Here is a 20,862-nt window from a genome sequence, read left to right on the forward strand (position 1 = left end):
AGTTCTTAAATAGTGGTTCACGTCGGTAGGACAGAGAAGGACATAGATGATGGTGAGATTAGGAGGGGTACATTGATATTCTAGGCCACTTTGACATTAAAGTTGTGTGGTTTGGAGCCTTGAAATGCATTACTGTGGAGATCCCCATGATCTGATAAGGTCTATCAGAGGATAGTGATGTAAGTAAAAGACAAGTTCAGTGAGGACTTGATAGAGATCTTTGTATCATCTTTAGCCAAAGTGTCAGAATACTTGAGAAAAGTCAACATTGTTCTTTTGTTTAAGGGCAATAGGGACAAACCACAAAATTATTGGAGAAGATTCACTGGGGCAGGATTTATTCACATTTGTAAAAACATGCAAAGTTGGCACGACTTTATCTGGGGAGGTACTGACTCATACACTGGAAGATTTTTTTGAGGAAATGACAAAGATAATGAAGGTAGGGTAATGCAGATTGGTCTGTATGGACTTCAGTAAAACATTTTACAATTTTACGCATGTAAACTGGGACAGATTAAATCATACATGATCACAGTGAATGGTAAATTGGAGAGAGGGCGGAGGAGTGTTTCTGTCTGGAGGTCTGTGACCAGTGGTATGCCATGATGATCAGTGCTGCGACCTCAGTTGTCATTTGGATGAAAATGTAGTTTGTTTGATTAGCAAGTTAGCAGATGACATGAAAATTGGTGGAGTTATGGATAACCCAAGTTGTCAAAGGATACAGATGTAGATTAGACAGAATGAGGTGATGCATTTTGGGAGGTCCAATGCAAGAGGAAAGAATACAGTAAACGGTAGGACCCTTAGAGGCACTGATATTCAGAGGGATTCTTGGAATGAAGTGCATTGCTATTGGAAAGTAGCAACAGAAGTAGATAGGGTGGTAAATAGGATGTACAGCATACTTGTCTTATCAGTCAGGCATTAAAGTTGGGAAGTAGTGTTGCAGTTGCATTTAAAAAACTTGATTAGGCATTTGGGGTTTTGTTTGTGTCACGATACTGTAGGAAGGATTTGGAAGCTCTCAAGAGTACGTTCATCAGGATATTGCTCTGATTAGAGAGAATGATGAGTGATATCCTGTAACCTTGGGTTTCTTATTTATTCATTATTTTATATATGTATGTGATTATTAAGTGCTATGTGAGAAATGTACTGTGTTTGTATCTGCATGCAGCATGGACTGGAAAAATGCTTTGGTCCAGTTGTAAGTGTACAGTCGAATGATAATTAACTTGAACAATTAGAATTTCCCAAGCTTGGCTATTTGAATTAGTCACTATATAAATTGGAGATCTCCATATCAAAACTCGAGAACATTCTTACCTGGTAAATATTCTCAATCATTTTACCAAATGACTAAACATGAGCAGTTTTGTGGATATAAAAGATGTCCCTTTCAAATTAACTAATACATGCAGCTTGATAAAGCTTGTTCAACCAAAGTAAAATCTGCAAAAAATCCGCAATTAACTTCAACTAGAATTTCAGCCATGTATTTATACAATCATGGGGTGAAACATGAAAGACTGCAGATGCTGTGATTGCAGTAGAAACACACCAAAATGCTGGAGGAACTTAGCCAGTCTTTTCAGTATATATTGCCGATATTTCGGGCCTGAGCCTTTCTTCAAGGAATAAGCAGAATAAGTCAGAGCAGGAAGTCTCAGAATTTAAACAATGGGGGAGGAATCCAGACCAGTAAAAGGTATTAATTGGATAAGGGATGAGGTAAGAATTTATCATGTCTATGCAAAAGGAGACAGGGAATGGAGTGGCAACGTGGGAAGAACTGGGCTGGGGGATGGGGTTTAAACGAAAGCCAGAGAAGTCAATATTAATGCCATCTGGTTGGAGGGTGCCCAGTCAGGTGTTGTTCCTCAAATTTATGGGTGGTCTTAGTCTGGCAGGGCACAAGACCATGGACAGACATGTCAGCAAGGGAATGGAACAAGGAATTGAAATGGGTGGCCACTGAGAGATCCATACTATTTGCGCAGACAGAGCCGAGGTGCTCAACAAAGTGATTTCCCAGTCTGCGTCCAGTCTCTCTGATGTAGAGGAGACCACAACGGGAACACCAGATACAGTACATGACCCCTGCAGATTCACAAGTGAAACGTTGCTTCACTTCGAAGGACTGTTTGGGGCCCCAAATGGTGGTGAGGGAGGAGGTGTGGGTACAAGTAGAAGATCTTCTGCAGTGACAAGGATAGGTTCCAAGGGGATAATTGGTGGGGAGGGGAGTGGACAAAGGAGTCACAGAAAGAGCACCCCATCAGCCTCCGTAGTTTTGCCAGCTACCAGAACTGAACAGGACATTGTGTGTGAGAGATCTCTTCACTCCTACAGATTTTATCTCACCTCATCACAGACTCTGGCATCCCTCCCCCCACACCCAAATTGAAGTGATCTACTGGGATCATTGTCTGAAGAGGGCAGGCTAAATCACTGAGGACCCCTTCCACCCTGAACACAGCATCTTTCACTCCTCCCTTCAGGGAAGAGATACAAGAGCATCAGAGCCAGCACGACTAGGCTGAGAAACAGCTTCTTCCTACAGGCAGCATGAATACTGAATGACTAAAGGAACTGCTCACACTAACCACCGGAGACTCTCATATTCATGAAAATATTTATTAATTTGTATAAATAAATACTTGTTTGCCTTTATGCGTGACATGTCTGGTTCTTTGTCTGCATGTTTTGCACTGAGGACTAGAGAATGTTGTTTTGTCAGGTTGTACTTGTACAAATCAGAGGACACGAAATTTGACTTTGCTATTCTGTAATATATTAAATATATCTGCATAGAAAAGTGAATTTAACTTAGGTCATACCTGACATTGAGCTTCTGGAGATTCAGCAACTGCCCAATCGCACAAGGAAGGGATGTCAGCTGATTGTCATGAACCTGGAACCAAAATTTTAAAAGATTAATATCTTGACCTCCAGATAAATATCCATATCTAGTGAATGCAGGTGTTGCATTATAATTTCAATTAAAGGACCCTGCTTTTTAACATATTTTGGGAATACATTTTTCCTTCAACACTGATTAACCAATAGTACAATTGGAATGAAGTGTTAAGCAGCAATATATACTGATTAATGGAATTAGTTTAGAGGATAGCTCATTTCAAAATTAACAAAATCTGAAGCCAATTTTTAAATACTGTAGCTCCAAACCGCAAAGCACAGAATTTTAGTGAGATTTTTTTTCTGGGATAGCTATACTACAGAATTATTAATTGGTGCTGCAGTAATTACACTAAAATAATAGACACTTAAATAGAAGCAATGGTCAAATATTTCATTCACATGTACTTAATTACCTTGTGACTGAGTGCTAATTAATTATTTTCTTATCCCAGATCAATTTAGATTTTAAATTGAAAACTACATCTGGTCCTCAGAAAATTACCTACATCAATGGGATTTCTTGTACAATTAACATTTAAAAATAAAACAAGTTATCAATGATTTTACATTACAAAATAAAAGACAATTAATGCAATATTTTTGTTATATTAAAACACATGTATTCAAAGCTGACCCACGATTTTGTCTGATTGAGCACCTTTCTTGATTGATATTACAGTCTTCAAGCAGACTGATGGAATTACTGTTTCCTTTCTTTTTCATTTACGCATACATTTTATCAGACTAGAAATGGGAATAATAAGCAAATATTTATCTATGTCTAATGACAAATCAAATAAAAAATTAAAATTCAGAAAAAAGTACATCCTAAAGACAGAAAATATGCAGAAATGTTAACTTCCAATTTAAATAATGGTTTTATAATCATACAATATTATTCTCAACCACATTTCAATGTCAATTATACTAGTTTTCAAAATAAAATTACCAGTACATATTTACATCAAGTACTGTAAGGGCGGGTAGCAGCTGAATATCCTCTGATAAGGACTCTAGTTTGTTGGAAGCCAAGATCAGTTTATTCAAATCTGTCTGATCCCACCACTGATCACTTGCATTAAACGAAACATTCAAATGGCAATCCTCTGGTGGGTCCACATTTATCTGCCATACACTTTGGGGTACTGCATGAAAATAAAGAGTTTGGTTAGCAATAATACAACTGACATCATTCAAGTTAAAAAATAAAAACAGAATTTAGATGCTATTTACATCTGGAAACAGTATTTTTGCAGAAGAGAGAAAGTTGCAATTTTAATTTCTAATGACAAATCTACTAGTGGTTGCAGGGTCTACATACTGTTTATAAATCGGCTCTTGTATCTGATGGCGACAAACACTGAAAAGCTTATGCAAAAAGCCCATACAGAATAAGCATGTGAACATCAAATTCAAACCAGAAAGCCCAAGTACCTAACAATAAAGCACATGCAGAGGGGGAAGCTACAAGCCCATTTTCCACTTGTATCCCAGTTAATTGGCTGTGCTGTTTCCACTGGGCCACCCTTAACCAGGACACTAATTGCTTTTCCACTGCACACACTCCTGGGATCGGAGTCTTCTACCTTCAACTGGAAACAGGTGACCTTCTGTTGTCCCTTTTCCACTGGTTTTTAATCAGCATAAACAAACACTGGGGATATGAGTTAGGCAGCATTCAAACAATGTTCCTTTTCCACTGGACCCTGTCCCAGTAAATTCCCAGTTAATTCCTGGGACTGGGTGCCAGTGGAAAAGGGGCAACAGTAAAACGGTCATCCAGCTTCCTCAGACTTTACTGGAACCAGTCTGACAGAGTTGCAAGACTACTGGATATGATTCTTATTGATAGCCCACATTTATTTTACTTTGTTTTATATTTTATAAAGTATAACATCTTTTCCAATGAAGCGGGAGTCACAGTGAGATTTAAGACAGTGCGGAATGCAGTGCACATTGTACTAAACGACTGAACCTTGCAGATTTCTAAACCATCAGATTGCAATTCATTCGTGTTTTACTGCATTTTGCAACCAAATTCTTTAGTGTCTGACCAATTGGAACCCTCCTTCCGTCCCCATTTCCTGTTAGGACACATGATTTTTGTTCACATTTCTTTGCACCATCTTACAAATGCAAAACCATCCTAAAACTCTGCTCCATCCATCATAACTCTCAAGTCCTGCTCACACATCAATCGACTGCTTGCTGACCCATATTCTTTTGGGTCCCCAAATATCTTGATATTAAAATTATCATTCACTTGTTCAAAATCCTGCAAACATCCACGCAACTCTCAAGGAAGTGCATTTCTCCATTTTTGGTCTTAAGGGTCCTTGACTTACCACTGGCAGTTCCATTCTGAAGTATCCAGAACCAAAGCTCCGAAATATACTCCTTAAATCTGACTACTTCCTAGTTTAACTATCTACTTAACAATCTTGTGTGATGCAGAGAAGACTCTAACTGGAACATCTCTTAGAAGGTATATTGGTGTGGTCACTCCAAGGACCGACATGCATGTCACAATGTTCAGGGACCAGCAATCCATATTGTCTTGATTATTCACGTTGAGCATCAATTTTGATTCTAAAGGCTTGCAGATCACAAATCTATGAAAGTCCTAACATCAAATTTCAGATACAAAATACAATTAGAAGCATGAATACAAATTAACCTTTGATCTCAGTTCCATTTTCTTGCCTTCTCCCCATAGTCCTGCAAATTCTTTACACTCAGATATTTATCCAGCTCTCTTTGGAACACAGCAAATATCCTGGTAGCATATTTCAAGCACTAACCATACACAAGGCTGAAAATTAAAGCTAATATTAAGGTTTTTTTTTTTTTAAAGTGATTGGCCAAAGGCAAAGTTGCAATCAACCACAGTCAACTTCTGTCTCATACCAGTGCCATTTGTTTCAAACTTATGATTCTGTACTGGATCTCATAATTGTAAGTTGAGAGTTCTAGTCGCTAGCCTGCCACCTTATCATTTTTGATTTTACTTTTGTGTTTAGTACTGAACATGTAAGCTACAGATTTTTGACCAAAGTAAATTTTCTGCCGGCTAGAAAGTGTCTCCAGTAGCAAACAGCTTCAATGATAGCCTGGGCTTCTTTTTCGATGGCAGGATGTTTTAGTTCAGGTCCGTGTAACATGTGGGAGAAAAATGCCACCAGTCTGCCCTCTTGATTAAGGGTTCCTACCAAAGCACAATCTGAGGCATCAGTTTCCACTTGTAACAGAACATCCTTGTCAATGGACAAGTGCAGCTTTGGCAATATCAGCTTTAATTCTCTTGAAAGCTTTCAAGGCCATAGCAGAGAGAGGAAAAGATTTAGTGTCAAACAGAGGGCGTGCTTTCATGGCGTAGTCATGTACCCATTTGCAGTAGTAGGAAAAGAATCCCATATACCTTTTAAGGGCTTTTGCTGAGTCTGGGGGTGGTAATTTCTTAAGGGGAGCCATTCTTTCCGGGTCGGGGCAGATTTCGCCCTTGCAGACAATGTAGCCCAGAATGGGCCACTCTGTCGCGTTGAAAACACATTTACCCTCGTTAAATGTAAGGTTAAGTTCTTTAGCTGTTGCTAAAAAATGTTTTAAGTTGTTGTCGTGCTCAGTCTGTGTTTTCCCACAGATAGTGACATTATCCAGAAAGGGAAATGTACCCTGTAACTCATACATTCTAACAATCTTATCCATTTCCCTCTGAAACACCATTAGTGACTCCAAAAGGTACCCTTTAAAACTGGTATAACCCCCCCCCCCATCAGCCTCATAGGCCGTATAGGGTCGTTCCCTTTTTTTAAAAATTGGTGATTTGGTGGTAAGCTGTTTTGAGGTCGATAGTGGAGTAGACTTTGTATTGTGCTAACTGATTAATAATTTCCTTAATGCGTGGCAGGAGGTAGGCATCCAGGTTAGTGTAATGGTTGATTACTGGCTATAGTCAATAGTGTGATTTTTCACAACTACCACCTGAACTCTCCACGGACTCTTATTGGGTTCAATCACTCCCTCTTTAAGCAATCTCTGGGTCTCAGCTTTGATGAACTCATGATCCTCCTTGCTGTAAGAATGGCTCTTAGTAGCGATGGGCTGACACTCGGGATAAATCACAAAAAGGGAGGGAGCTTTGATCTTTAACGTGGACAGACTGCAGTAACTTGAGCGGGGGATGGTAAGTGTAGGTAGTGGCCCATCAAAATTTAACACTACACTTTCAATCTGAGATTGAATATCCAACCCCATTAACACAGGAGTGCAGAGCTCAGGCATTACAAAAAGCCAAACATCAGCAAGGCAATCTCCCAGGAAGTTTAAAGTAACTTTACGCTTGTCCTCTACAGTTTTTGTAAGTTCACTACAAGCCATCGATCTCTTTCGGTTCGCTGGATTCCAATATCAACACGATTGTCCATGGTCTCATTCACTGATCTATTGAGACTAGCCAAAAATTGGAGGAACAACACCTTGTATACCATCTGGGCACATTCCAACCAGAGGACATTCTGGTTTCCTTTAGTTCCCCATCTCTCTTTCCCCATTCCTCTGTCTCCTTTCTTCCAGTTCTTTATTCATAGAGTTAACCACCCGCCCCCACAACACACACAATCAATTCTCAGCTTTTCTCTCCTGCCCTCCTATACATGTCCATCTGTGGCCTCTTAGCTGTTGGCCTGTGTTCTGCTCCTTCTTCCCTCCTCCTCCTCCTCTTCCCCCCCCCCCCCCAACCTTTTTATTCAGACCTGCTTATTGCTCATATCTTGACAGAGGGCTCAGGCCCGAAACGTTGATATTATGTCTCTACCCTGTGCCTTCCAATGGATGCTGCGGGTCCTGCTTTCTCCAGGACTTGTGTGTATTGGAACTGCACATTACTCACATTTACGAAAACACCATAGAAGCAAAAGGAAGTATTTTGTAGTTTTTGCAGAAGCAGGATCTTGCAAGTAAATTCTGCCACAACATGCATTTCCAGTCACTTCGGATCCAATTCCCTCGATCGCTGCACCCTCACTTACCCTCACTCAAGTCCCTGTTGGACAGGTTCAGCTGCCCACTTTTCCTTGCTGCCTTAATCAAGCCAGCAGGCACGGGTAACTCTTTCGCCAAAGGTTGAAAACCTGCTCCGGAATTTGCGAACCTGCTTCTTCCTCCCCTCCCAGACATTCCTCCTGGAGAACGGCGCCCGGCACTGCGCAGACAGGCCGCTCGCGCATGCGCACCGAGGCGTTGCTGCCCGGGCCCCAACCGCCGCGAGCCGTTGTCTCGTGCCGATCCCTGTGCAGGCGCCCCCGGTTCCTCGGGGCGGGGGCTGCAGAGCCTCGGGCGGATCTTTCGGTCGCGTGTTTGAAAGGACAAAAACAAAAATTTAACTCCCCTCTCCCTAAGAAGAGTTTCTATGCGAAAACGATGTATTTTTTCACTCGATCTGCAATGAGTTTCAAGGATTTTTACATTTCAGTTTACCCATTTTATGGAACCTGGGAGGTAGTTGGATTTATTGGCCATCCTTTCACGCCTTTAAAACGGGGTGGTGAGCCACCTTCTTGAATAGCTCTTTGGTGAAGATAACCAACAGAGTTATGTGGCAGGGAAATTCAGGATTTAAATCCTGCAACAACGAAGGAGTGGCAATACATTTCCAAATCGGGAGAGGAACCTGTGGGTGTTGCATGGCACCTGCTCCTCTGTCCTTCGTGCAACATGTTGCTGGTTTAGGAGATGGTGTCAGAGGAGCCTGGACTAATTGCAGTGCAATTTGTAAGTGATATACAACTGCAGCCACTGTGTGTTAGTGGTGAAGGTAATGAATGTTTAAGGCAAGCTGTTTTATTCTGATTAACACCAAGCTTCTTTGGAGTGCTGTACATATCCAGGCAAGTCACACTCCTGACTTCTGCCTTGGAGATGACAGAAATGCTTAGTTCAAGGTAAAGATTTCATTAGAAGGTAACATGCACAAAATTCTTGAACTTTTTGTCTCCCATAAGGCAGACAGCAAGTCACCACTTTGTCCAGTGCCCTGCACTGAAACCCACAGCACCTAGTAGTCCAAGGCAGTCTCCCCTCCAAGTACTGAGCCTGCTTCGCTTCCAAGATCAGACACTCTCAGGCATATACAAGCTTTTAATGCAAGAGTAGGTCTGAAACTGAATATATTGCAATGTATCCATTGGAGCGCTTTCATCCCTAACGTCGAAGTACTTGAGATGGCAGAGGTCGACAGCATCGAGTCCACGCTGCTGAAGATCCAGCTGCGCTGGGTGGGTCACGTCTCCAGAATGGAGGACCATTGCCTTCCCAAGATCGTGTTATATGGCGAGCTCTCCACTGGCCACCGTGACAGAGGTGCACCAAAGAAAAGGTACAAGGACTGCCTAAAGTAATCTCTTGGTGCCTGCCACATTGACCACCGCCAGTGGGCTGATATTGCCTCAAACCGTGCATCTTGGCGCCTCACAGTTTGGCGGGCAGCAACCTCCTTTGAAGAAGACCGCAGAGCCCACCTCACTGACAAAAGGCAAAGGAGGAAAAACCCAACACCCAACCCCAACCAACCAATTTTCCCCTGCAGCCGCTGCAACCGTGTCTGCCTGTCCCACATCGGACTTGTCAGCCACAAACGAGCCTGCAGCTGACATGGACTTTTACCCCCTCCATAAATCTTCGTCCGCGAAGCCAAGCCAAAGAAAAGGTGAAATTAACATTACAATATAGTCAGTTTCAAACAATTTCAATGTGACTGATCCAATTTCTAATTGGTGGTGTGAATAAAAAGGGTGATGAAAAGACTCCCTAATTCAAGATGGTCATTAGTTGCACAAATATCCAAGAGGCAATGTTATGTTTGTTCATGTGCACATTTGTTTTTCATGCCATAAAGTAATATTGAAGCATCTTTTAATTTGGTAATCCCTCAGGATCAGGGGTGACTTAATTCCACATCCATTCTGTGACTTCTGCAGAGATTGATGAAACCAATGTGGAACCTCAGACTATTTCACAGTTGGAATAAAAGAAATCGGACAAGGCAGGGGGTAGTTTGTGAAATTTTGGATTATTTACACTGTTGGATGCATTCATTCTGTCATTTAGTATTAAAGCAGGAATAATGGAGATACAAGAGACTGCAGATTCTGTAATCAGGAGCAAAAAAAAACAAATTACTGAGGAACTCAGCTGATCAGACAGCATTTGTGCATGTCAAACAATGGTTGATATTTTGGATCCAGATTAAAATATCTGTACTCTTTTGTATCTCCATTTTACTGCTCAATTGCAAAGTCTCTTCATTTTGAAGAAGTATTCCACTTTAATTACTGTTACTCCTTCTCTCACTGCTCACCCTTTGTAGTTTCTATTGCTATTCAACCTTACTAAAATCATGTAAGTGTTAACCCAAAAATATCCGTCTGCCTCCACAGATGCTGCCTAACCTACTGATTTCTTCCAGCAGTTTGATTTTTGAAGGGATAATTTCACTTTTTGTTCTGTTCCTCTGGTTGAAGAATGGTGATGATGATGAAAATTCATTGTTATAGACGTAAGTACAATGTACAGATTTACCAGAATTCATACTTGCTGCAACCAAACAGGTATGTATGACACATTAACTATATTAAATTACTCAAAAATGCCAAGAATTAAAATTAGATAAGAAATATTAAAGGATAAATAATAAATATTCTGTTACAATTAGTGCAAAAAAAGGTGAAATTTCAGTAGTGCAGACAGATCTATTTGTGGTCCCAGAGTGGTTTATGATTAGGATAGTATGGGGAAGTTCTCAAGCCTATTGGCTGTTGGATAAAAACTCTTGGATCTAGGGATGCTGGACGTAATATTTCTTCACCTTCCTTCTGAACATATCATTGAGATGAGATTGTAACTAGGGCGATGGAGGTCCTTTGTGATATTGGTTGTCTTGTTTTCAATGGAAAGGAAGTTGGTGCCCATGATGGACTTGGCTAGGTTTGTCACTTTCTGCAACCTTCCGTATTCCTGGACACTTGAGTTTCCAATCCAGGCTGTGATGCAACCAGTCAGAATACATTCCACAGTGCACCAGTAAAAGTTTAAAAAGAGAATCTTCTTAGACTTCTTAGAAAGTAGAGGCATTGGTGGCAGTGGATCCTCTTAAGTTATTTCAGGGTGCTGGCTCCATGAGAGGTCCTCAATCCAATCTGTGGCTCCCAAGAACTTTAAGGTGCTAATCCTCTTCAGCACCATCCCGTCAATGAAGATAGATAACTCAATCAATAATACTAACAATGCAATAATCAGTCATTTTGTTTTAAAATATTAAATGTGTCGCATTAGAAAAACAACTGCAACTTTCAATGCATTCCTTTATAATCCCAAACGTAAAGGCTCTCTCCGTCAATTCTAGAGCATGTCCATGGAAATTATATTTGAGTGCCTCTTTACAAAAAAAGCACAGATAAAAGATATTAAACCTTTATGCGAAGGCATAAGCTAAAAAAAACTCATCCACAAAATTGTTACTTTTAAAGCAGGCTTCATTAGTTAAAATCAAAAATGCTTGGGAACAGGATTTAAATTTGACTATATTGGATGTGGAGTGGGACACAGTTCTTGGTTAATAGTTCTTTGTTATAGAACTATTGTTATAGACCATTGTTATAGACCATTGTCTATTATATTTCAGAGTGGTACATAGAGTGCATTTGTGTAAGGCTAAGTTGTCTCGCTTTGATTCTGATCTGAGTCCCCGGTGTGACAGGTGTAAGAGTGGAGAAGTGTCTTAAGTTCTGGACTTGTTCTAGCCTAGAAAAATACTGGAGAAAGATTTTCCATATTTTATCAAAAAAAATTTAACATAGATTTAATACAAAATCCTTTGGTGGCTGTCTTTGGTACATTGGGAGGGAATGATTCTTTGTCTTTGATTCAGAGTCATGCTGTTTCTTTTGCCTCTCTTTTGGCAAGGCGTGTAATTTTACTTAAATGGAAGGATGCTGCCTACCTACTGATGATCAGTGGTTGCATTACATCATGTCTTGTTTGAATGTGGAAAAGATTTGTTATTCAATTAATAATTCTGATATAAGATTCCAGAAGTTCTGGGGGTCATTTATCTTAATTTATAATTTTACTCTAATGCAATTAAATTGTTTGACATGTATCTTTTCCACATTAATTTTTATGTAAATTATATAAATTTTTGTAACCTTTTTCTTTTAATACTAATCATATATAGCATCTGCAGTGTGGTTAGGTAAAGGGTTTAAGAGTTTTCCTCCTTTACTATTTTCCTTTTGCATTATTAATTTTTTTCTAAAAAAGATATATATTTAGAATATGAGTTATGGATGATTTACAATGTTAGTGTTATAGGGAATGTTATATAGTTTGTGTAACTGTGCATATCATATTGAATTGTACCTTTTTTTGCTTGTATTCTTTGGCTTGGCTTCGCGGACGAAGATTTATGGAGGGGTAATGTCCACGTCAGCTGCAGGCTCGTTTGTGGCTCACAAGTCCGATGCGGGACAGGCAGACACGGTTGCAGCGGTTGCAAGGGAAAATTGGTTGGTTGGGGTTGGGTGTTGGGTTTTTCCTCCTTTGTCTTTTGTCAGTGAGGTGGGCTCTGCGGTCTTCTTCAAAGGAGGTTGCTGCCCGCCGAACTGTGAGGCGCCAAGATGCACGGTTTGAGGCGAGATCAGTAGTTCTTCTGTTTGCGCGAAAGCCGCACTGTGATGCTGGGAGGACATTTTCAGCGACACTAGGTATTAGTCTATTAAGAAGAATCCTAGCGAAGATTTTGCCTGCAATGGAGAGCAGCGTGATTCCCCTGTAGTTTGAGCAGTCTGATTTCTCGACTTTGTTTTTGTACAGGGTGATGATGATGGCATCACGAAGGTCCTGAGGCAGTTTTCCTTGGTCCCAGCAGAGCTTGAAAAACTCATGCAGTTTGACATGCAGAGTTTTGCCGCCAGCCTTCCAGACCTCTTTATTAAAATCAATAACAATATCTTAAAGCACAGAACGAAATTACATGAATCTGATCAAGCCATAGGAAAAGAATCTAGGAGGAATGCCCCCCTCCCCGTCCATCTCCCCCCTCCACCCGCCCCGCTCCGCTCCGCCCAGCTCCCCCCTGTGGAGCCGGCTTCGCGCCCACACCTGCTGAAGGAGGGGCTGATGGGAAGGAGCGCGCAGGCATTATGGGATACTGCGGAGGCTGCCTGTTGTCGTTGTTACTGAGGGTTTACGGGCGAAGAGCCGAGAGTATTCACTACCGATAAACTACCGTCAATTTGTCATATTACTCTCCCATTTTCTTTTCTTATGTATTTTAATGTCTTAGGTTCATGAAAACGTCGTGGAAAGTCGGATCGGGGAACTAAAATTTCTTCTCTTTGACATAAAAAACGCTTATCCCATTTAAAACGATGGCCACGGACGTGATTCAAGTGACCAATGTTTCGCCGAGCGCCTCCTCGGAGCAGATGAAAACTCTGTTCGGGTATTTGGGCAAAATCGACGAGTTGCGGCTCTTCCCTTCAGAGTGAGTAGTTCCAAACTCCAGGCGGGGCCGGGGCCGGGGCCTGGGCCTGGGCTTGGGCTGCGCCGTCCGGCGGCTCCCCACCATCCGCTCACTCGTTCAACTTTCCCTGGGCAGTTGTGTTCACCCAGTGTACGTCTCTACCTCTCTGTGGGTGTGCGTCGGCCAGTGTCGTACGGCGATATCAGGTTCCCTTCCTCTCACGGGTCTCACTGAGCCTCCGGCAGCTTTCACCTTTGTCTTCCGGGCCTTGCCCACCGCGCCTTCGCGCACCATTTCACCAAGGCCACGTTTCCCTCCACCCGCCTGGATCTTCAGGGGCATCGGGTCCTTGTGCAGGCACCGAAACCACAATAAAACTTTGGGCTCCACTTACCAAGCAAGAAACATTTTTGAAAAGTCATTCGAAAGTTTAAACTTGCATTATTATCACTGTCGTAAAATGGCCGCCGATGCAAACAAAATAGCTACGCCGTAGTAAGAGGCGTTAATCATTCCCGGTGTTTGTGCTGGAGATGGGCTGTCGTAGTACCAATATAATCATTGTTCGTTTATTAGATGAGCCAAGTGAGTTTATAAAATAGCCTTGTATTGAAGCGCTACTTGTGTGATGATGAAACAAATTAGTGAGGCTAAAGAGAGTACTTCATCTTTCAAATGCATAGTCAACGGATCAAACCAGAAAGGGGAACGTGGAATTCATTTAGTAATGCTCAAGCGCCTAATGAAATTGGAACATTGCGCTTGCAGGAGGTCTCCAGAAAGTAGGTGTAATAATGGGAAAACAATTGCTTTTTTTAAAAAAAAAGTTTAAAACCATGAAATGCAATTCGTTTGGCTGTTTCAAGCTTCTATATAGATGGCGAAGGAGTTGTTTGACACAATGTCAACATGTTGATGTTCTAGATAGAAAGTTCTGCAACACCAAATAATTCCCGCATTGAATACAAGTTAAAATGACAGCCACTGTAGTTTAGGAGAAGATCAAGTTACATTGGTTTTTAAAACCTGTGTTAGTGGATTCTATACGTCTTTCTGAATCTATATATTAAATTTGGAGAACTAGTGCAGATGAATATTTGGGAACTTATGACTTGATGTGCTACTAAAATATGCTGCTGAATGGGGTTAAAAGTACAGAGAATTAGTAAACTTTCTACTGTGTGAGAATATAAATTATAAGATTTATTAGGGAAATAAGGATTTTTGGGAAATAATTTGCCTTTTTTCTGGAGCAAGTTGACAGACAAAAAAATACCTCGTCCAATATATCAATGAATTAGAATCTCAACTGCAATTTACTTTAATATTTTGATGTTTTTAACATTAGTTGTTATTTTGACCATGCTGATTACTGAAAAATATCTCTAATTGGCTTCTAATGTGAAAATTATTCATTCTAAATTAGTTAATTTGTATAGTTGATTACATGAATTGGCTTGATAATTGTTTTATGGAAATTTCTGTTTGACACAATAAAATGTGATACCAAGGTCCACAAGAGTGCCACCAAGATGAAGAATAAAGGATCACGGTGATGCTTAGATGATATTTACTTCGTTTTGAGGCACTGAGTGAGTAGGGAATTGCAATAAATCTTAATTTCAACACTTGAGTAAGGGAACAGAAATGTCCATAAGTGTAGGATAACTTTGAATGTTTGCTGGTTACATTGGAAAATAATACTATTTATATATAAAAAAAATCAGAAAGCCAAATCATTGTATAAAATGCTGCATTTCAAAGCAACAATTTGGAATTCATAAAAGTTTAATTGTTTGAGATTGTTTAATCTTTGAAATAACTTTTAACTAAGTCTTGGTGTGACACTCTATAGACGTATGTCCTGTTTCACAATTTTTTGACTACTTTCATCAATATTTGCAATTTAAAAAAAGACCATGTATCCATTGATAATGAAAATTTATATGTAAACAATTGCCTGTCAGTGTAAGCAGGCATCCCACCACTGGTGGAGCTGTGGTACGAATTGCCCAGGTCTGCTTTCCATTTTCTTCCTCCTTGTCAGGTAAGTTTTGTTTTTAATTTGATCTATTATGATTGAATTTTATATTTGCCATGTTTTGTTTCCTTGTGTTGTCACCTTGTTTTTCAAGCTGCAACTCTTTTATCTCAGGCAGTCTTGTTCATTGCAAAGCTTTGTCACTTCCTGGTTGACCTACAGTTATTCCTGACAACCTTGCTTGAATTTCTACACCTAAAGTTCATTCTTCTCAATTTCTATCATTTTTAATTCGTGTCCTTTTCACTATTTAAACTTTCAATGTTCTGAATTATTCTGGATCTAATGTGCTTTATGAATAACACATTGGTAAATCTAATGCTTTCTGCAATGCAGCCCTTCCCATTATGTGATAACCTTGTATGAATTGAATATAACTATTGAACTATTTTCAAAATGTATTTTTGCTTCTCAGTCACTGTTTGCCTACTTATTTGCACTTGTTTCAAGAGTAATTTGACTTGTACTGCAGAGGTCAGCCTAAGATATCAAAAGCAAAATAAAAATGCAATTTCTTTTGCCCGTTGAATTCAAAAATGATTTGCAGCATCTCCAAAGTATGCCAAACAAGCTTTTAAGCATTTAATTTGAAACTTGATTCAAATCTCATGAAATTAGTAACGTGGCTTTTTAAAATTGCACATAGCTGTTCCAAAAGGAAATGGATATTAGCGATCCACTAAAAATGTGATCCTCTGCACTACTACTAGGAACTTCCATCAAAAAAGTGGCTTCTGGTTCAGCTTAATAAAATTGAATGATGCATTTGCAATGTTTCAGCTAATACAAACTATATCCAATGCATTGCAAACAAAGTTAATTTGTACTTTTATCAGTATACATGACCACGTTTAAATGGACTTGTGAATCTGTCACATTGAAATATTTAGTACAAATGACCTAAATTTCTGAAATGGTTGAAGACCTGCCTTTTGCTCACTTGAGGTTTAAATTGTAACATGTATGATCTACAGCTAGTGGATTAAACAGCAGGCACAAAGGACTGCAGATGCTGTAATCTGGAGGATCTCAGCAGGCTGGACAGCAACTATGGAGGCTAAGAGATTGTCGCTGTTTCTCATTGATTTCCTACAATGCTGCCTCAGAGTTTTTTTTCCACAGTAGTGGATTCGTACTGTGTTCTAATGGATTTGGTACTGTTAACCTTGTAAATTTGTGTCCATATTTGAAATAAAGAAGTGATATAATGGCAATTTAAAAAAAAAGGATATTTGAAATTTTTTAAAAACCAGAAAATGCTAAAAACTGCATCAGTCAGCATCTGTGGAAAAAGAAATAGATGCAGCATGTGTTCCCAACCTGAATTAATAGCCCCTTTTATTGTTGCAAATATCTGAAGTACGATTTCCAACAATTCTGCTTTTTATTGTGAGTTGCTGTCTTTTGTCCTTGCATATTGATGGGGAAATTAAAAATGCAGAATGAATGTATCATGCAGAATAATAAATTTCTACAGGTTCTGCTCTTCTGTTTCATGCTATTTTTGAGAGGTCTGCTTGAGTATAAAATTTAAAATCCAATTCAAGCCCCAAATAAAAGCCCCAATTGTCCTTTTGCCTTGGATTGAGTAGCCAGGCTGTATGGGGAATGGCTTGAGATTCCACAAGATTGACAGCCCTTGTATCTGCCTAACTTGGCATGTTCTGGAAGCTCCATTCATTATTCCCATTCAACTAGCCAGAATTTTGAAAACCAGGATGCTGCACAACAACTGCACTCAGCCATAAAATAGGGATTTGATTTTGCATTTTTATAAATAATCTAAATCAGAAGAGAGCTTGAGAATATTTTGCTCTTTTTAAAAATGAACCAAAGTTGATGGATGTCACAGCCCCAGGGTCAATTAACAAAAGTCAATCCTTAGTTATCTGATGCTGGCTGGCTCAGTTCCCCATTTTGTTTTTAATCCATATCCTGTAATAGCTGCAAGGTGCACTGAGTGCCATTTTTATAAATTCACTTTCTGGATTCCTTTCAGAGGGTGAGTTCAGAAGTGGAATGTACATTGATTTGTCTTTGATCTTGAAGGATGATCTAGTATTGGGGAGGTGGGAGAATTAGTTTTAAGGTGACATCCAAGCTTGAAAATTTGAGTCATTCCATCCTCATCTTTTTGTCATTATAATTTTATTGACAACAAGGAGAGTTTCTGAAATCACGAGGGGCATGGATTAAGTAAATCGTCAGAGGTTCCCTTGCCCAGAGTAGGGAAATCTAAAGGGCATAGATTTACGTGAGAGGGGAAAAGTACAAGATTGGAGGAGCACCCTCTTTGGACAGGATGGTGGGTATATGGAACAAAATGTCAGAAAGTGGTGAAAGCAGGAACAATCTGCATTGAAAAGACATTTAAACAGGTACATGGATAGGAATGGTTTAGAAGGAATTAGGCCAAAGCAAGGCAGATGGGACTAGCTTGGTTAGCATAGGCAAGTTGCTGTAGCTGTCTGACCAGTTGAAGGCATAATATTAAAGGGAGAACTGAAATTTATTGGGGACTTGCATCTACATCCAGGTCTCACTAAGCTGTAAGCATTGTACATGACCAGGGATGGTCAATCACGGCTCTTTGACATAAAATGTGCGGCTCGCAGAAATGTTGACTGAGTATGAGATGATTCTCAATGGTAGTGTTAGTAGGTGTGACCTGCAATTGTGTGATTGTGGCTCTCAAAACTGAAGTTTATCATATGTGGCACTTGGGCTAAGATGTACAAGATAATTATATAATTCCAAATGCTTCAAATAGAGATTAAATCTGAATTGCTAAAAATTGTAGAAATTGGAATAGGTGTTGTAGTTACAACTCTCATTTCATTTTTTAGCAATCTCAAAGCATTTGCCAATTCTACTTTAATCAAAAAGATGATGTAAAATGGTGAACATTTTAAAGATATAGATTGATGTCATAGTAGTCAGTATCTTGCAACCAATCTTTTGTGCTTCCTTTATAATGTCCTTTTCAGATAGTTTTTTAAATTGCAGATTGATTGGTTGCATTGTAACATCCTTCCATGATTATTCTTGCTAATGAAATGCAATTCTGCATTTAAAATGGTGGCAATGTTTTCTTGTGCCTAACTACCAAATCTGCCTCACTGGATGATCACTGATAATTGACAACTTTCTGACTTTTTGATTTTGATTTAAGGAATGAGTAATGTTGGTTTCCTGATACTAAAATGGTTGTGGTTATTTTTATTTTTTGCTTTCCCCCATCTGCCCCATAATCATCTTGCAGGTTTAAGATTTACTTTTTTAAACTTGATTTACGGCAAAATTGAGGTGTTGCTCTGCCAAAAAATGGGTTGTGCAGGCACCATTTTCTCTTCTGTCTCCTGTATATATGTCTAGTACATGTTGGCAGACATTAAAAAAAAATTAAAAATGTAAAACATTTTTGACTGGAGACCATTGATTTAAGGATGGAAAATTTACTTGTTGCTGTTGTCATTTCATTTGTTTTTATCACTATGTAAAGTTGGTTCAACCATATTTTTCTTTTCCTAGTGAATCTCCATTGCCAGTGACGTCTCGTGTGTGTTTCGTAAAGTTTCATGATCCTGACGCTGTGGGAGTGGCGCAGCATTTGACAAACACAGTCTTCATTGACAGAGCACTGATAGTTGTACCTTATACAGAAGGTTTGTGTTTTATTGCTTGGGGTTTTGGCTCTTTATAACTATAGTTGTACTCATTGAGGAATTTCTGAGTAAATTGCATTGAACTTGCATGAGAAACATATGTTAACCCTTGGTATACTGCCATTATTAACAATATCAGAAATACAAATCATTTAAGCTGCATTGTATCTCAAGTATTTTATGGGGAACTTGTTTGCCTTTTTTCTTTCAGTAAATTATTTTTATGCTAATGACTAGCGTAGAATCAACACTGAATTCATTTGTTGTAGGTAGAGGATGATTCTGGATGGTTTTATTTCTGCATTGTTTAATTAAAGTATTTTTAAAAAGTAACATTGGTAGCAAAGAACTCAAAGGTATAACGCACATCTTTAATTTTAAACAGTACCAGCTATACTTGTATATACAAGTAGAACATGAGAATAAACACCTTGCATTAATGTTGAATAATTTCCCTATTGTGGTCATTTTGTAAATGTTATAGTTTAGTAACACAGTTGTAAGGCATAATTATTTCATGCACTGCAGTATTAATTTTGGAAATGGCTACAGATTTAACTCAATTTTTCCAAAACCATGCCATAAAAATTGGTAGTTGCATCAAACCTGAAAGCAAATTCTCATTTTTCCAAAAGCACCCAAATAAAAATAGAAATGCCATTAGTATTATTGATAAAAATAAATGTTTGTAGATTTTCTTTATGCAGTATACCAAGGGTTCTTAATTGAGAGGGGGGGGGGGGGGCTCAGTTTAATTTTTTTAAAAGGTTAATGCAGCTTTTTGTGTACTTTAGCAATGGTGGAGCTGTCTTTTTTAATAACCACAATTTCATTTAAATAAAAAAAATTCATCATCCAAAATAATAAATTTTTCTGTTATCTGTGTGTGTGATTTTTATAGTGGAGAAGGCAATTGCAGAGCCCCTTCCCCGATGACTGAAAAGTGGGTCCTCTGCAGCGACAGGGGATTCTAGGCAATTTACAAAAGGCCAGCAAGCATAAGAGTCCCCATGTGTTGTCCTGTTGTAAACATTTGTTCTTGTTAACTACCTTTTCTCTTCACTGTTTCTATATTTCTAGGCTTTGATGTTATCCAGTTTAGATTTTATGAAGGAAAGGGTTCAGGTCTAAGTGGGGAGACTAAGGAGAAAATTAGAAGGGATAATGTACAACAGTAGGTAATTTTGGCACATTGTAGAATGTAAAGCACCACAGCACAGTACAGACCTTTCAATCCACTATGTTGTGCTGACCTATATAAACCTACTCAACTTTCCCTACCAACATTCTTCTTTTCAGCTGTAGGGATCTGGTAGGTAATTGGTAACAATTCAATTTATAAATCAAATTATACACCGAGAATGACAACACAAAGCTGTGTATGCTAAAATGGCCGCCTTTATGGTATCAACAATCATGCCTTGTAATATACTGAATAATACAATTTTCTCTCGGGGGCTCCAGACAAGTTGGCGCTTCAAACTGAATGCTTAGTTACTTTAGTTTTTAGATATTTATTTCGCATGTATTCCAAAAGTACTTTACTGTGCGTAGTTTGCACTTGATGAATTTGCATTCAGTTAAGCTTAATCAAAAGCAATTTGGCTTGGATGAAAGCATTTCTAGTGTAGTGAAATTGGTTTAAAAAAAAACTTGTAAATTTTGGTAACTTGTGTAACTGAGAAACTTGAGTGCCAATTACAGTTGTC

At 39.2% G+C, this 20,862-nt stretch overlaps 2 protein-coding genes across 3 annotated transcripts in view; one reads left to right on the top strand and one right to left on the bottom strand.

Annotated features, from left to right (window-relative positions):
* Positions 1-8,184, bottom strand: part of lrrc40 (leucine rich repeat containing 40) — an 85,699-nt gene extending 77,515 nt beyond the window's left edge. Inside the window, exons 1-3 of one of the 2 annotated variants that reach the window (XM_069938437.1) lie at positions 7,956-8,184; positions 3,892-4,073; positions 2,847-2,920 (exon numbers count right to left, since the gene is read on the bottom strand). In XM_069938437.1, coding sequence (XP_069794538.1) covers positions 2,847-2,920; positions 3,892-4,073; positions 7,956-8,103 — 404 coding nt within the window. In that variant the 5' untranslated portion in view covers positions 8,104-8,184. The remainder of the gene's footprint in view (positions 1-2,846; positions 2,921-3,891; positions 4,074-7,955) is intronic. The other variant, XM_069938438.1, reaches the window with a different exon arrangement.
* Positions 8,185-13,114: 4,930 nt separating this feature from the next.
* The window catches only part of srsf11 (serine and arginine rich splicing factor 11), a 33,984-nt gene continuing 26,236 nt past the window's right edge, over positions 13,115-20,862 (top strand). Inside the window, exons 1-2 of the mRNA XM_069938439.1 lie at positions 13,115-13,468; positions 19,020-19,153. Of these exons, the coding sequence (XP_069794540.1) occupies positions 13,353-13,468; positions 19,020-19,153 (250 nt within the window). The 5' untranslated portion in view covers positions 13,115-13,352. The remainder of the gene's footprint in view (positions 13,469-19,019; positions 19,154-20,862) is intronic.

This window comes from Narcine bancroftii, chromosome 5 (genome assembly GCF_036971445.1).
Source record: "Narcine bancroftii isolate sNarBan1 chromosome 5, sNarBan1.hap1, whole genome shotgun sequence".
In the NCBI taxonomy this organism is placed as follows: domain Eukaryota; kingdom Metazoa; phylum Chordata; class Chondrichthyes; order Torpediniformes; family Narcinidae; genus Narcine; species Narcine bancroftii.